General features: G+C 38.2%; 2 protein-coding genes across 3 annotated transcripts in view; one reads left to right on the plus strand and one right to left on the minus strand.

Annotated features, from left to right (window-relative positions):
* Positions 1-16,988, minus strand: part of DTNBP1 (dystrobrevin binding protein 1) — a 148,450-nt gene that overhangs the window by 84,327 nt on the left and 47,135 nt on the right. For both annotated transcript variants that reach the window (XM_074398474.1, XM_039462609.2), the window contains exon 6: positions 7,378-7,510. In XM_074398474.1, coding sequence (XP_074254575.1) covers positions 7,378-7,510 — 133 coding nt within the window. The remainder of the gene's footprint in view (positions 1-7,377; positions 7,511-16,988) is intronic.
* Positions 10,776-11,109, plus strand: LOC120361118 (NADH dehydrogenase [ubiquinone] iron-sulfur protein 5-like). Its single transcript, XM_039462580.2, has one exon. The coding sequence runs from the start codon at positions 10,776-10,778 to the stop codon at positions 11,094-11,096; it is 321 nt and encodes a 106-aa protein (XP_039318514.1). The 3' UTR covers positions 11,097-11,109.

Below are 16,988 nucleotides of genomic sequence, written 5' to 3' on the forward strand. Positions count from 1 at the left end.
TAGCATCTTCTCTTATCTCATAAACACAAAATGGGTTCTTACAAGATAGTCTCATCTATCTGAAGCTACCCATTATAGTTTTTCATTGTTTGAGACATAGTCTCCCTCTGTCACCCAGCTGGAGTGCAGTGGCGCAATCTCGCCTCACTGCAACCTCTATCTCCCAGGTTCAAGCAATTCTCCTGCCTCAACCTCCTGAGTAGCTGGGATTATAGGTACATGCCACCATGCCCAGCTAATTTTTCTGTATTTTTAATAGAGATGGGGTTGTTTTACCATGTTGGCCAGGCTGGTCTCAATCTCCTAACCTTGTGATCCACTGCCTCAGCCTCCAAAAGTGCTGGGATTACAGGCATGAGCCACTGTGCCTGGCCTCGTTTTTCAGTTTTCTTCTGCTCCTCAGTCTCTTGTTCTTCTGCAGGTTTCAAAAAATATTGAATACTAGCTTATTGTCTATGTATTTCAGTTGCTTTCATTGTGGAAGCTTTCTTCAACTGAATATGATTCCTCAGCTGTGCATTCGTATTTGAGTGAGGCACCAAAAGTTATGCAGAATGTGGGCTCAGCACCACAAGGTGGTAGGTGCAGACCTAGCTGTTTCACCAGAGAACTCCCCAAATATCCGTATCTGCAGGCCCTTTCTTGTGGGCTGGTCTGGTGCAGTTTTGCAGATGAACCCTCCATTCTTCTGCACAGGGAATATGTGTATGGCTGCCAGAGTTCTGACCCAGTGGGGAAAGGGGCCTAAACAGTATCATTGTTTACTATGTAGGCTTTCACTTAGTTCCTCTGTTTTTAATACAACTGTATCTCTACCTGTCCCAGAATATGTTAGAGTCAAGTCTGGAGCCTCTCAGGTGCAATTTGACATTGCCTGATGAGGTAGGGATGGGGTGATCACCTGGCTAAGAAGAGGATCAAGGGATCTTACTTCACGTATATGCTTTCAATACACCTTATCTTTCAAGATCCTGGTAGCTTCAATTCCTGAGCCCTTCTAGAATTCTTCAGAATTCCCCTTGTCTGAGTTCCCCTCCACAGGCACTCCCATCCTAGCTTGGGTTTCAGCCTTCTTGGCTTTGCTAATCAGTTACCACTTATTTATCTACTTTCCATCTTGTAAAAGTTGATATCATTTCTTGTCTACTGCTATTTCTTTTCCATTCTTCTTGTTCTTTCAAATTGTAACTTTAAAAGCTCTTTATTATCATTTTGGTGGGTTTTCAGTAACGATGACTGTTCAATACATTGCGTTAAATGGAAGTTCTGTATCAGTCAAAAGTATTTTGGTGTAATTACACTAGCCTTCATTACATTCCCAGTTTTGATATCTCAAGAATGAGTAAGAGTAACAAAGAAGAAGTTTGAAATGTAAATAATGTATCTCTAAATAGCAAATGTTCTACATGATGTATTTAAAATATTTTAATCTATATTTGACCAAATAAAATTGCTCAACTATTTTTTAACCAAAAATATATTTATACTATGACTGATTATTAATCAGCCATATAAATAATTAGACTAAATAAATCACTTCTAAACAGATAATTAGAATAGAATAGATAAATAGATAATTCATCCTTTTATATGCTGAAGAAACAGGCTAAGAGTTTCACGAAAATTACAATTTATAGATTTAAGCAATGCTTCATATTCAGTATTTCCACTATGTGTATTTAGAGAAGCAAGTTAACTAGAATTGAGTTACAAGTGATTCTGAGAACTAAATAAACTGGCTCTTATTTGGCCCTTTAAGAAGAAAACTGTCTCACCTTCAATAACCTTGCCAGAAATTATCATTATCTCTATTTTACAGATAAGAAAGTTGAGGATAGGTCATTTGCAAAAGGTCAAACAGGTAACAAGTGGCAGAGAAACAATTCAAGCTGAGATCTTCAAGGACTCTTCACAATAATCCAAACAAATTGTATTTCTCTTAATTTTGAATTGAATCTGTAATGATATCAGGATAAAAATATGCCTTTAATTTAAATCACAAGTCTAATGTCTCATGAGACAATTAGGTGCAAAATTGGTATTTATTAATAAATAACTATTTTATGATTATGTTATACTTATAGGCTATTAAGGCTATTAAGAAATGTCTACAGGCCGGGCGCGGTGGCTCAAGCCTGTAATCCCAGCACTTTGGGAGGCTGAGGCGGGTGGATCACGAGGTGAGGAGATCGAGACCATCCTGGTCAACAAGGTGAAACCCCGTCTCTACTAAAAATACAAAAATTAGCTGGGCATGGTGGCACACGCCTGTAGTCCCAGCTACTCGGGAGGCTGAGGCAGGAGAATTGCCTGAACCCAGGAGGCGGAGGTTGCGGTGAGCCGAGATCGCGCCATTGCACTCCAGCCTGGGTAACAAGAGCGAAACTCTGTCTCAAAGAAAAAAAAAAAAAAAGAAATGTCTACATAGATAATTTTTTTTAAATTACATCTTAAAAAGTCCAAGTACTAGTTTAAGTTTCTCACCCTTGAAACCTTTCACTGAAATTCTTATGTTTAAAAACTACTATGACATTTACATTAATCTCTCTCATGCTGTCCTTGAGAAATAGAAAATAATTTTATAATTTTAGAAAATTTGGCCTATCATAGTATAAAATATTTACCATTATTTATAGATTTCAAGCTACTGATTATAAACTGGTAGTCCTCAATTGGCACACTATTTTTTCTTACATATTTCAGAGTTACAGGCATTATCAACAAATCTGTTGATCACATCTAAGTTTATTTAAAAGATACAATTTTTAAAGAAGTTCTAAAAACGCTAATCAAGAAAGTTCCAGATTAAGTAAAGCTTTACAACGGAATAAGGTATAAAGGAAACTGAATGGCTTGCCCAAGAGCAAAGAGTTCATTACCAATGACACCAGAACCTGTGTCTTTTAACTCAAAGAAGAATGCTATTTGTACTACATAATTCTACCTCCAAAAATCCAATATGCTGCCATTTCAATTACATAAAACACATTAAGACTCAGATTTTGGCTTTTATTTAAATTAAAAGTGATGCTTTTTTCCCCCAAACCTTAAATTTCTGTTACTTTATTTTTAAATTTAAATTTACTTTATTTATTTATTTTGAAGTAGGGTCTTGCTCTGTCACCCAGGCTGGACTGTAGTGGCATGATCATGGCTCACTCACAGCCTCAACCTCCTGGGTTTAAGCAATCCTCTGGAGTAGCTGGGACTACGGGCATGCACTACCATGCCCAGGTAATTAATTTTTTTTTTCTTTTGTAGAGTTGGGGTCTATGTTGTGTAGGCTGGTCTTGAACTCCTGGGCTCAACTGATCCTCCCGCCTCGGCCTCCCAAAGTGCTGGGATTATAGCCATTAGCCACCATACCCAGTCATCATTTTATAGCACAAAAATTATCTAAGTCACTAGGTGAGGGTGAAGAAAAGCAAATAAAATTTCATAGCTCCAAATCTTATTGCTTGCTCTTCTATCTAATCATCTTAACTTGTTAAAACCTGAAATTCGATCTTATGTATTAAAGTGTGGGCCTACCTCATTTTATCGCACTTCACAGATATTGCATTTTTTTTTTTTTTTTGAGACGGAGTTTTTGCTCTCATTACCCAGGCTGGAGTGCAATGGCGCGATCTCGGCTCACCGCAACCTCCGCCTCCTGGGTTCAGGCAATTCTCCTGCCTCAGCCTCCTGAGTAGCTAGGATTACAGGCACGCGCCACCATGCCCACCTAATTTTTTGTATTTTTAGTAGAGACGGGGTTTCACCATGTTGACCAGGATGGTCTCGATCTCTCGACCTCGTGATCCACCCACCTCGGCCTCCCAAAGTGCTGGGATTACAGGCTTGAGCCACCGCGCCCGGCCTAGATATTGCATTTTTTAAATAAATTGAACATTTGTGGCAACCCTGTGTCGAGCAAACCAGTGCCATTTTTCGAACAACATGTGCTCACTTTATGTCTCTGTGTCACATTTTGGGAATCCTCACAATATTCCAAATTTTTTCAGTGTTATATCTATTATGGTGAGCAAAGGAAGTGATTTCTTGAGACGAAATCTACTGGTGAAGATGCTGTGAACACTGTTGAAATGACAAGAAAGGATATAGAATGTTACCTAAACTAAGCTGATAAAGCAGCAGCAATGTCTGAGAGGATTGATTCCAATTTTGGAAGAAATTCTACTCTGGGTAAAATGCTGTCAAATAGTAATGTGTGCCGCAGAGAAATCTTTCCTGTAAGAAGGAGTCAACTGATGTAGCAAATTTCATTGTTATCTTATTTTAATTAAGATATTGCCACAGCCATCCTAACCTTCAGCAACCACCACCTGATCAGTCAGCAGTCATTACCATAGAGGCAAGACCCTCCACCATCAAAAAGATTATAATTCACTGAAGGCTAATGATTATTAGCAATAAAGTATTTTTAATTAAGGTATGTATATTGTTTTTTAAGACATAATGCTAGTTCACAGTAACACACTACAGACAGTATAGTATAAACATAACTTTTATATGCACTAGGAAAGCAAAAAAACATGTAACTCGCTTTACTGCAGAATGTAGTGGCCTGGGACAGAATCTGCAATATATGTGAGGTACTGCTGTTTTCAACAATCAAATTTCAACATATCTTGAAAGAAAAATCACAATATTCATATAATTCTTATATTATGTAGCTAAAAAACAATGGTCTATTAAAAATATAGAATACCCATCTCTTTATAGCTGCAAAAGTAGTAATACAAGTGAGTCAGAGCTGGCTACCACTGACAGAGCACTTAACTGGTGCCAGGCACTATTCCAAGCACTCTACTGATTCTCTAAAATCCTATAAAGTACTGTACTATTATTACTCCCATTTTATAGACAAGAAAATCACCTTCTAGGGTCACATGACCTGCACTTAAGCTGTCCAACCTCCTGCAAAAATTTCCTCTCAAAATTCTAAGCCTTCCTATCATGTTCCTTGAAACTCTTGTTGCATTATAAATAAACATATTTCCATGCCTAACTTCTTTTTTTTGACACAGAGTTTTGCTCTTTTTGGCCAGGCTGGAGTGCAATGGTGTGATCTCAGCTCACTGCAATCTCTGCCTCCTGAGTTCAAGCGATTCTCCTGCCTCAGTCTCCCGAGTAGATGGGATTAGAGGCATGCACCACCACGCCCGGCTAATTTTGTGTTTTTAATAGAGATGGGGTTTCTCCATGTTGGTCAGGTTGGTCTTGAACTCCCAACCTCAGGTGATCTGCCTGCCTCGGCCTCCCAAAGTGTTAGGATTACAGGCATGAGCCACTGTGCCTGGCCTCATGCCTAACTTCTTTACAACAGAATGTCCCTCTACCTTTTCATTTAACAATGAAGACTAGTCTGACCATTTCAACCTCTGCTACCTTTCCTGTCAGGGAAGTTCCTCATTTCCCACACCCACATATCAGTCTGTAAATGCCCTGGGTCACAAGGCTCACCCACTCATTCAAAAGTCCCTTGGCTAGGCTGGGTGTGGTGGCTCACGCCTGTAATCCCAGCACTTTGAGAGACTGAGGCAAGTGAATTACCTGAGGTCAGGGGTTTGAGACCAGCCGGATCAATATGGTGAAACTCCATCTCCACTAAAAATACAAAAATTAGCTGGGCATGGTGGCGCATGCCTGTAATCCCAGCTACTCGCGAGGCTAAGACAGAAGTGATGCTTGAACCCAGGAAGCGGAGGGTGCAGGGAGCCAAGATCGCACCAGCCTGGACAACAAGAGTAAAACTCCATTTCAAAAGAAAAACGTCCCTTCTCTGACAGGGACTTCATTCTTAATGCTGCCATAAGCCCTCCTATAATAATAAATGAAATTTATAGAAAGCACCTCTGGAAAATTCACATACATACAACCTTCTGTGAACAGTTTGATCCATGCCCACCCCCGGAGCACTTCTGAAGCTCTTCCATCTACAGCCTGCACACAGCCCATCTCCCATCCCTGCCCGGCAGTCTCTCAAAATGTGGTCCAGAGACCATCCATATCAGAATCACGTAGAATGTCTGTTTTAAACCATTCTAAATTTAAATCATTCTAAAGGCTTGTGGAATAAGGAGTCATTTCAACTTTCTCCACTGGAATTAACTTTAGAATGGACTCCCCAAAGATGGAGCCCAGGAATCCCCATTTTAAATACACTCCCCAGGTGACTATTATGGCTCATTAATGTTTAGGGCCCATCTCTCAGGATACACAACCCTCATTGAGAACTTGTGTTCTAAAACACTCTTTTCTATTCATTTCTGCCTCATCCCTTGGACTCATTCTAGAAGACTTTAACATCAATATGGTAATCTACCTCACCCATGTATTAACTTCCTTGGGGATGGGGGTGTGTGGTATATTAGTGAACAACTCCTCTGTACATGACAGAAACCCACTCATGTTATTATCACATCCTAGACCCAGAACAACTCCACTTATCAACACTCCTAACACTCAGAGTGTACTCTGCCCAAACTATCCATCTCCCTCGCCCACCAAATCTGCTCCTGTGCCACAGTCAGACCCAATCCCATGACTTCTGCTTCCTCCATTCTAGCAAAGCCCATCTCCAGCTTCAGTTCCAGAGGTGCCCAGCACAGATGACAGTCTGTCTCATGCCCTCTGCGATTGATTCCCCACAGACTTCAGAAATACCAACCCTGTACCTTCCATCTCAGAGATGGCCACTGCAGGACTTGGGATGCCAGAGCTACTCTAGCAGGCTGTTACCCTTAGACTCCTTTTCCCTCTCCAGTTCAGGTTGGCCTAGTGATAACAACCATTATTATAACCAATATTTACAACGCACTAAATGAATTAGGTAACAATTAATTCATTTAATCCACATAGCAACTCTATGATAGGGGAACATCATCATCCCCATCATAAACCAGTGGCACTGAGGCCAAGAGAGAGAAAATAATTTGCCTAAGGTCCCATAGGTAGCATGGACCGAGCTGAGATTCGAAGCCCTCCAGCCCTTTGCCACAGCCTGAGCTCAGGTTCCTTCCCTTCTGCTCTAGCAATGGAGAAGAGCAAGAAAAGAAAAGAGCAGCCCAGTCATTTACCACTTGAAGAAAGCTAGCTCACAGCTCCTATTTTGCTGGAAAACTTTGCCCTGTGCTCCACTCCCTCATTTTATATTTGAGATTCAGGTTTTACCCTCTCCTGAGCTTTTTATAACTCACCTTCAAAATATGGCAACAGATAATGGTTTTAAAAAATGTTTTGGAAAGCTTATTTATCAGTTTTATGTGTTGAAACTGTCTTTTATCAGCCACAACTTGTAAACAGTAGCATGTAAAGTAGTATGGAAAACTTCAAGACTGAAAATGAATATTATGGAAAATTTTTCAAACTCACCTCTTATTTTTCTTGTAATTCTCCAGTTGCTGGGACTGCATATGTTTGCATCTTTCGAATTCACACTGCCCACATAAGTCTTCCAGATGCAGCAGGTTGTTCTCTACCTCCTCAAAACTAGCCTCTAAATGAGCTGGAAGTATATAAAAATAAACAAAATTCAAAATCAGAATCCTGATCATTATGAATACAAAAAGTATCAAAAAGGTAAAAGTTTACATTGTTAGATTGTTTTGCATTTATTTAATTTTATTAAACTTTCTTGAAGCAAAATAAAATACACTGGCCAACATTAAAACATAATTCAAATTACTTTTTGATCATATTTCAAGCATTTTCAAGACGTAACTTTCCTAAATACTTATTAAGCAGGAAGAAAGAGAAATGGAGGAACATCTTGATTAATGCAGTGTCCTAATAACCCATACATCACATGTGAATAACTAATTTTCGCATACGGCAAAATATAATTAACACAAATTATACCTAACTTTATATCTGTGCCTCTAAATTACGTTAGTATTTGTTTTGCCTCTGGCACATCACATACACAAATCTTCAAGGCACAATGGATATGTATAAATACTTGGTAAACATGGGTTACTAGGCTACTCAGTGGTTGGATGAAGAAAGTACTTACCTCTAGCTGTCAGGTGACTAGTCTTTCACTACTCCACTCTGCTGCTAGGCCACAGAGCTTTGCAGCTATTTTGGAACGTAAGGATCATCCACTCAAACCTTTCACTGAAAAGATTCAAGACTAAAGCCTGGAAAAACAAATTCAGTGCCTCGCCCAAGCAAGCTAGTGAAGGGCCACACAGCCAGTGAAGGGCAGTCAGGAATCCAAACTGAATCCCTCTCACGTTACAAAATTTCCAATTGATGGGATGCTATGTAAACTGAGATTATCGGGGCAAGGATTTGTTGTTTTCTCATATGAATGAAAAGCTTTTGAGGTCAAAGATTTGAGAACTCAAACAGCCTCATAACTAGTTATCTATTATTCACTGACATACGCCAGTCACTGGAATACAAAGATGAAAAAGACAGTCCTGGAGCTCAAGGAGCTTACAGGAGAGGGGAGGCATATTTCAATGGCAACAGAGCATGACAGAGCGAGGCGTAAGGTGCTGTACGAACTCAAAGAAGTGGTATCTAACACAGATGAGGGAAAAGCTCAGCAAGAAATGACTCCCAAGTCAGGAAATAACAGTGATCCAGTGGGGAAGGGAACAGTGAGGAGGAACAAGCTGGCTGTGCAGCCTTCCAGTCTTGGGTTCATTTAGACAGCTGCAATATCATTCCTTCATTTACGTATTAGCTTTTCATATGACTTTCTAAACTAGCTTTCACAGCATTTAGGTTGGAAGGAAACTCCTCAAATTTCATCTAGGTATATTGAGATGGAAATTTTTGCCTGTTTTTGGAAATCCTAGCAAGAGCAATTAGGCAAAACAAAGAAAGACAGACATCCAAATTGGAAAGGAGGAAGTCAAATTGCCCCTGTTTGCAGATGACATGATCTTATGTATAAAAAAACTCTAAAAGCACCACCAAAAAAAACTTTTAGAACTTAATAAATTCAGTAAAGTTGCAGGATACAAAATCAATATACAAAAGTTAGTAGCATTTCTATACACCACCGATAAACTTTTCAGCGGGGGAAGAAATCAAGAAAACAATCCCATTTACAATAGTTAAAAAAATTACAATACTTAATAAATTTAACCAAGGGGATGAAAAAGCCAGTGTGGTGGCTCACACCTGTAATCTCAGCACTTTGGGAGGCTGAGGCATGAGGATCGCTTGAGCCCAGGAGCTGGAGAGCAAGGGGATGAATGATCTCTACAAGACAAACCATAAAACACTAATGAAAGAAGTTGAAGACGACGCAAAAATAAAATGACATCCCCATGTTCATGAATTAGAAGAATTAATATTGTGAAAATGATCATACTGCCAAAAGTGATCTACAGATTAAACGCCATCCCTATCAAAACACCAATGACATTCCTCACAGAAACGGAAAAAAAAAAAAATTCCAAAACTCATATGGACTCACACAAGACCTTGAATGGCCAGAGCAATCCTGAGCAAAAATAACAAAGCTGGAAGCATCAGATCATCTGACTTCAAAATATACTACAAAAAGCTACAGTAACCAAAACAGCATGATGCTGGCATGAAAACAGACCCACTGGAACAGAACAGAGAACCCAGAAAATCCAGAAATAAATCCACATATTTACAGCCAATCAGTTTTTGACAAAGGCATCAAGAGCATTTGTTGGGAAATGCATGCTCTCATCCATAAGTGATGCTTGGATAAGTAAATGTCCATATGGAGAAGAATGAAACTGGACCCTTTTCTTTCACCCTATAAAAAAATCAACTCCTAATGGATTAAAGACTTAAATGTAAGAGCTGAAACCATGAAACTGCTAAAAGAAAACACAGGGGAAACATTTCAGAACATTAGTTTGGACAAAGATTTTATCGAGAAGACGTCAAAGGTACAAGCAACAAAAGCAAAAACAGACAAACTGGATTATATCAAACTAAAAAGGTTTTGCCTAGAAAAAAAAAATCAAGACTGAAACGACAACCAGCAAAATGAGAGAAAATACCTGCAAATTACTCATCCCACAAGGGATTAATATCCTTTCCTTTGGATATATCCCTAGTAGTGGGACTGCTGGCCGTATGGTGTTCTATTTTTGTTTTGTTTCGGAGGAACTTCCATACTGTTTTCCATACTAGCCCTACTAATTTAAATTCCCAAGAAATTCTTATACAAGGAACCCAAACAATTGAACAGCAAAAAATAAAAATTAAAAAAAAAAATCCTATTAAAAAATGGGGAAATGAACTGAATAGCTATCCCTCAAAAGAAGGTACACAAATGGCCAACAGGTAAATGGAAAAATGTTCAACATCACTAATTATAAGGGAAATTCAAATCAAAACCACAATGAGATATCATCTCACCCTAGTTAGAAAAGCTATTGCCAGATGGTAATAATAGGCACTAGGGATTCCAAAAGGGGGGAGGGGTGGAAAGGGACAAAGACTGAAAAATTACCCATTGGGTACAATGTTCACTATTTGGGCACTGGGTATACTACAAGCCCAATCTCCTCCAATATGCAATACAGCCATGCAACAAACAAGCACATGTACCCCCCTAAAACTAAAAAAGAAAAGAATATCTATTACTGAAAAGACCAAAAAAAAAAAAACAAACGCTGGCAAGGATGCAGAGAAAGGGGAGTTCTCACACACTGTGGGAATTTAAATTAGTATAGCCACTATGGAAAACAGTATGGAAGTTCCTTAAAAAAAAAAAAAAAAAAAAAAAAAAAGTAGAGAAGAGACAACGGCACAAGCATTGGATCGCCATGCCTTTCTTGGACGTGCAGAAAAGGTTCGGCATTAACCTAGATCGGTGGTGGACAGTCCCAAATGCCGAACAGCCCTACAAGTTTCCTGCTCAATGCCATGCTTTTGAAAAAGAATGGATAGAATGCGCACATGGAATTGGTACTCTCCGGGCGGAGAAGGAGTGCAAGATAGAATATGATGATTTCATAGAGTGTATACTTTGGACAAAAACGATGAAACGCACGGATACCATCTGGAGGCAATGGGAAAAACTGATGAAGGAAGGGAAGTACACCCCTCCACCTCACCACATGGGCAAGGGGGAGCCTCGGTCCTGAGCAGACACAGCTCCTGATATCTGGAGGCCAATTTTCATTTTCTCTGTTCTCCACTGGAAAGGTTGTTTATGGAAAATCTCCTTGTCAAATGTGTAAAAATAAAGTATTGCTCCATCCTAAAAACAAAACAAAAACAACAAAAAACGTAGAATGACCATGTGACCAGCAGTCCCACTACTATTGGAGACACAGCCAAGGGAAAGGAAATCAGTGTACTGAAGTGTTATCTGTACTCTCATGTTCACTGCAGCTATATACACAATAGCTAAGATAAGAATTCAACCTAAGTGTCCATCAATGGATGAATAAAGAAAATATGTTACATATAAACAATATAATACTATTCAGCCATACAAAAGATTTAAGTTCTGTCATTCACAGGATGTTATGTTAAGTGAAATAAGCCTGGCACAGAAAGATAAATGCTGCATGTTGGGACTCCTTCTCTGGATCCCCTCCCATGGCAGCATGGGGACTGTCTCTCCTCTTTCTTTCTCTCTCTCTCTGCCTAATAAATTGCTCTCTGTAAACCTCAAAAAAAAGAATGGTGAATGTTTTCACCCACATGTGGAAGGTAAAAATGTTGATCCCAGGGAAGTAGAGGGTAGAATAATGCTTACTAGAGGATGCTGGGGAGGTGAGCAGTAGCCAAAGGTTGGCTAACAGATACAAATTTACAATGAGATAGGAAGAATAAGTTCTAGCATTCTATAGCACTGCAGGGAGAGTATAACAATTTATTGTATTTGTTCAAATGGCAAAAGAATGGATTTTGAATGTTCCCAATACACAAAAAAATGGTGTTTGGGGAGATGGATATGCTCACTACCTTGATTTGATTATTACAAATTATGTCCATGTATCAAAAATCATACTGTGCCCTATAAATATACACAATTATGTGTCAAAAATAATAAAAGCAAAAAATAAACATGTAAATACTTAAAATTATTTTAAAAGAAAAGGCAGAAACTAGGAGAAAACCCTTGTAGAACATACCTAATAAAGGACTGATATCCAAAATATACAAAGTACTCAATCTGCAACTGAGGGACAGTCTACAAAATATCTGATCACCATGTCTCAAAAAGCTGTCATGGTCATCAAAAACAAAAAACGTGTGAAAAACTGTCAGGGCCAAGAGGAGCCTAAGAAGACAAGATGACTAAATTTAATGTGGTCTCCTGAAAAGGATCTTGGAACTGAAAAGAATATTAAGTAAAAAAGAAATATTAATAAAGGATGAATTTTTAGAAATAATGAAAAGATTTTATTTTTAATTAATCTTTGTTTGATCCAAACAGCTATTAAATAATCCAGAAGTACTGACATTTTCTTTTTTTTTTTTTTTTGAGACGGAGTTTCGCTCTTGTTACCCAGGCTGGAGTGCAATGGTGCGATCTCGGCTCACAGCAACCTCTGCCTCCTGGGTTCAGGCAATTCTCCTGCCTCAGCCTCCTGAGTAGCTGGGATTACAGGCATGTGCCACCATGCTCAGCTAATTTTTTGTATTTTTATTAGAGACGGGGTTTCACCATGATGACCAGGATGGTCTTGATCTCTCAACCTCGTGATCCACCCACCTCGGCCTCCCAAAGTGCTGGGATTACAGGCTTGAGCCACCGCGCCCGGCCGACATTTTCTTTTTTATTCTCTTCTCAAGCATTTATCCTTTGAATTACAAATAATCCAATTACATTCAAGTTATTTAAAAATATCTGATGAAGTTATTATTGACCATAGTCACCCTACTGTGCTATCAAATAGCAGGTCTTATTCCTTTTTTTTTTTTTTTGACACTTTCTAATATCCTAAATTTTAACTCTACAAAATAGTTGTGCTTATAAAAACTCCCTCTTCTCTCTGGTAGGGTATAAGACTTAAAAATATGAATTTGGGGGCAGGGAAATACAATTTATTCAAAAGGGAAAATATGACAAGTAGTTTATCAGTTTTCTTCAAATATTTTAGGTACTGACTTATCACTGATATATCACTGTAAAACACTGGTAAATCTGGAAAAGGCTAATAATAACGTAGTTCATAGAAGTTTTGAATTTAGTTTCAGGGGCCACACAAAACAGCTGCTATAGGTGATTATGGAATGCCTAAATGCAACAATTCGTAAAATCTAAATTTTAGCCAACAAATAATTATATTTACAATTTTAAAGAATGTCATAAATGGAACATAAGGGGTTTGATTAGGGCAATCGGGCAAAATGATGTACGGCCACACACACACACACACACACACACATTTTTGTGGTACAGATGAGGCCTTGCTATGACCCAACTGGTCTTGAACTCCTGAGCCTGAGTGATCCTCCTGCCTTGGCCTCCTAAAGTGCTGGACTTAGAGCTGTGAGCCACCACACCCAGCCTACACTGCTTTTTTGTTTTATTAAATGAAAAATTGACTAGAATATTCAGCTTGGGAGCTAGTACTCCTAGAACTAAAGAAGCAACACTCAGCTCATTCTGTTATAACTAGTCTAACAGGGTCTTAAAATGTACAAAAGATTATCATAGCTGATACGATTATTTAAAAGGCTGGTTCATTTAGATTAGTGATAAAAACTAAAATAGTTAAATTTAATATAGAATCCATTTAACTCTAAGCTACTTGGTGCATTCAGTATCATGCATGTATCCTTAGCATATGGGGGAGGAACTGGTTAAGAGCTAGGCTTTGAAGCACAAGCTTAAAAACTCAGCTCTCCTCCTGCCAGATGAGATGCAATGTGATACCTCCTCTGTGAAGAGAGAGCTAACAACACGCATCTTGCAAAGCTGTTAAAAGGATTAAATGAGCCAAAGTACCTAAACTTAATACTTGAGTTAGTAAATAATTAATGTTTGAATATAAAAAATATAGAGAAAATTTTTATAGATTAGCTAATTTTTATATTTAATAAAAGTCATTAAAACTGATTAATTTCATTGACCAGTAATGATCATGATGTAAATAAGTTCTATGGATGTATTAGATCAAAATGTCAACAACATCTTAATTTTTACCTTACAAACTTACATACCTGTAAATTATTTTCCAGGCTATATTCTTAAGATCTCCTATAGGTAAAAGGAATTATGTTTCAAATGATTTTTCTGAACAGAAACCATGTAATGGAGCCGACAATTAGTCTATGCTGGAAAATGTTTATGTTCTTTTTACCTTTTTAATCTTTATTTGGACAGATGGCAATTTCCATTTAGATTCTAGCTCTGTTGGTTGACTACAGAGCTAATGAGGCCAGGAACTTAAATGAGGTTGATCTCTAGGCAGGCCAATTAATTTCTCATGGATAGAAATTCTGTCCTATGTACAAACTGTACTTGCTGCCCTAGCCACTCTTTTGTTAATAACGTGGGGACCAGATGAAAACGTGAGTGGTTTAGCAACCTGGAATTCCTAATGAGAAGCAAACTGTACATGCTTCTGAATAGGATGGCATCATGCTCTTGTGCTGAATGACAAATTCAGACTAAAACTGCTTAGAACAGTCAGTGTCATTTTACTGCTAACACCAAATTCATATTTATGTTCTCCCCTTTAAAAAGCTTTACAGGCTCCTGAGCCCCTTTAAGTTAAACCCCTTATCATTCAGAGACCTACTGCTCTCTGGCCACAAACTGCGTTTACTTCACTTCTTTCCTTCACATATTCTGCATTACTGCAAAACAAGATGAGTCCTGCTGCCTCCTCCTCCTCATCTCTGCCTGTCCCTAACCCCAGTTTGTCTTTTCAGGCACAGGCCAGTGGCAGCCTGCCCTCATCCCACGGGCTCCCTTCCTCTTCTCTGCTACCACAGACCTTTGAGCCTCACACAGGACTCACATTCTGACTGATAACATACAACTAGTTGTATACTCTTACCTCTCTCTGCAATCAGTAAGAGTCTTAAAAGGTGCAGATTGTATTTTTGCTTCTTTGCTATCCCCTAATAACATGTCCACTGAATTCAATAAGGAATAATTTCTGGTGACAGAATGATTCTACTACTCTAACATGTAAAATAACCAAGAAGGCAAATCTATTCATGGTCATGTAGTTTAAATATTAAGACATTATGCCAAATTTTGTAAAAGAATAAATTAAACATGAGCAGAGAACTTAGGAAACATTAAACAACATGATACTTTACTAGCAGTATATTTAACCAGGTCACATTATCAGTGACAAAAAAGAAGTGATAAAAATTTTCCATTTTAACACTTTTTGAAATCAGTAATAAAATACAAAAGAATTGTATTGAAAAAAAAATAAGTGTTCTCCCCCCTTATATTAAAAACTTTAAAAAGCTCTTCATATAAGTACATATACAATGTGTATTCTGGATATTTTATGTCGAATTTAAGTTGGCAGAAATTTAATTTCCCTGTCACAGCCTGCACATTTCCTGTTGCAAAACAAGTTGCGTATACGAGTACATTTGCTAACCAACTTAGGATGCATATACATAAAACACTAGCAGGCCTCCATGGACACAAATGTACCTTTACAAGAAGCTCAAGCCCCACCATTTTGCTCACTATAACAACAGCATATGTCTCATTTAGTGATCAGTGGAAAAGATAGGTGGAATTTTATTGTGAAAAGCCATCTGGGAATGCTTGACAGCTGGGCAGGAAAGAGCTTCACAAATCTTTGTGAGAAGGCTGTCCCAGAGGAAGAGCAATTCTGTTTGGAATTTTTCTTTGTGTCATTTGTTTCAAATACATATTATCTGTAGTGTAACCACTGATATATGAAGAATGAAGCAGCACACTAAAATTAATTATTTCTCACTTATAGAGTTATTTTCTAACAAAATAGCCTCATGGAACAAAGAAATCTCCTTTGGCTGTAAACCCATAAGTCATAGAGGCCAGGTACTGAAAGACCAGAAGACTTTAAATGCTTATGTTATACTTTTACGTACTAAGGCAATAAGGTAATGATGGTTTGAATAAGGAAACTTTAAGAGGTGCATTAACTTCCAAAAGCCATTATGGAACAAATGAGATCTATGTAGTAGCCTAAAAGGTGTCTAATGTTAGTTAATGTGCCTCTTGAAGGGTCTAACCTCAGAAAGTAACCTGGACATAAAATAACCTAGTTCATGAAAAACTAACAGGGTTATGATAATCTCTCTGTTAGATGCCCTCTCAAATTCTGTACCAAAGAAAGCAAAACTATATTGTATCAGGCTAGGTCAACTCAAAAGAAAAAGACAAACTCAGTATATGGCTGCCATTCTCTTATATCTAAGAGTTGTTATCTAAGAATTAACAGAATCTTCTGGCTGGGTACGGTTGCTCAATCCTGTAATGCCAGAGCTTTGGGAGGCTGAGGCAGGAAGATCTCTTGAGTCCAGGAATAGTTTGAGGCTGCAGTGAGCTATGATTGCACCACCGTGCTACAGCCTAGACAAGAGTGAGACACTGTTTCTAAAAAAAGAAATAAAACTTTTAAAACAAAAACAAAATCCAGAATCTTCTGTTCTAGATGAAGGAACAGTCTTTTTCAATAGGTCATATAAAATAAGCTAGGAGATAGAGAAAATTCAGACAACATTCTGAACTTGAATAAAGGAATAGGATTATACTACCCTCTAGTGGAAGTTCAGGAGAATTCAGTATATCTTTTCAAACATTTTTCCAGTTTTATGATTAAGAAACATTGTGGTTTTCCACAGAATAAGTGCAAAGAATCTGGATAAAAACATTTCATTGTATGCTTACACACTTTCAATGTACAGAATACTAATATCACCACATTGAATGTGGTTTTGCATTCTAAACTGTTTTGCAGTACAAGCTTATTTGCGTAATAACATCCATCTAAACCCTCCTGTCACAGAATAATGGTTTTGTAAACTCGCAAAGGCTAGAGAGGCCCCGACTATAA

The sequence above is a fragment of the Saimiri boliviensis genome, chromosome 4 (assembly GCF_048565385.1).
Source record: "Saimiri boliviensis isolate mSaiBol1 chromosome 4, mSaiBol1.pri, whole genome shotgun sequence".
NCBI lineage: Eukaryota > Metazoa > Chordata > Mammalia > Primates > Cebidae > Saimiri > Saimiri boliviensis.

Coding starts and splice junctions, on each gene's coding strand:
- LOC120361118 (XM_039462580.2), top strand. CDS start 10,776: ATGCCTTTCTTGGACGTGCAGAAAAGGTTCGGCATTAACCTAGATCGG.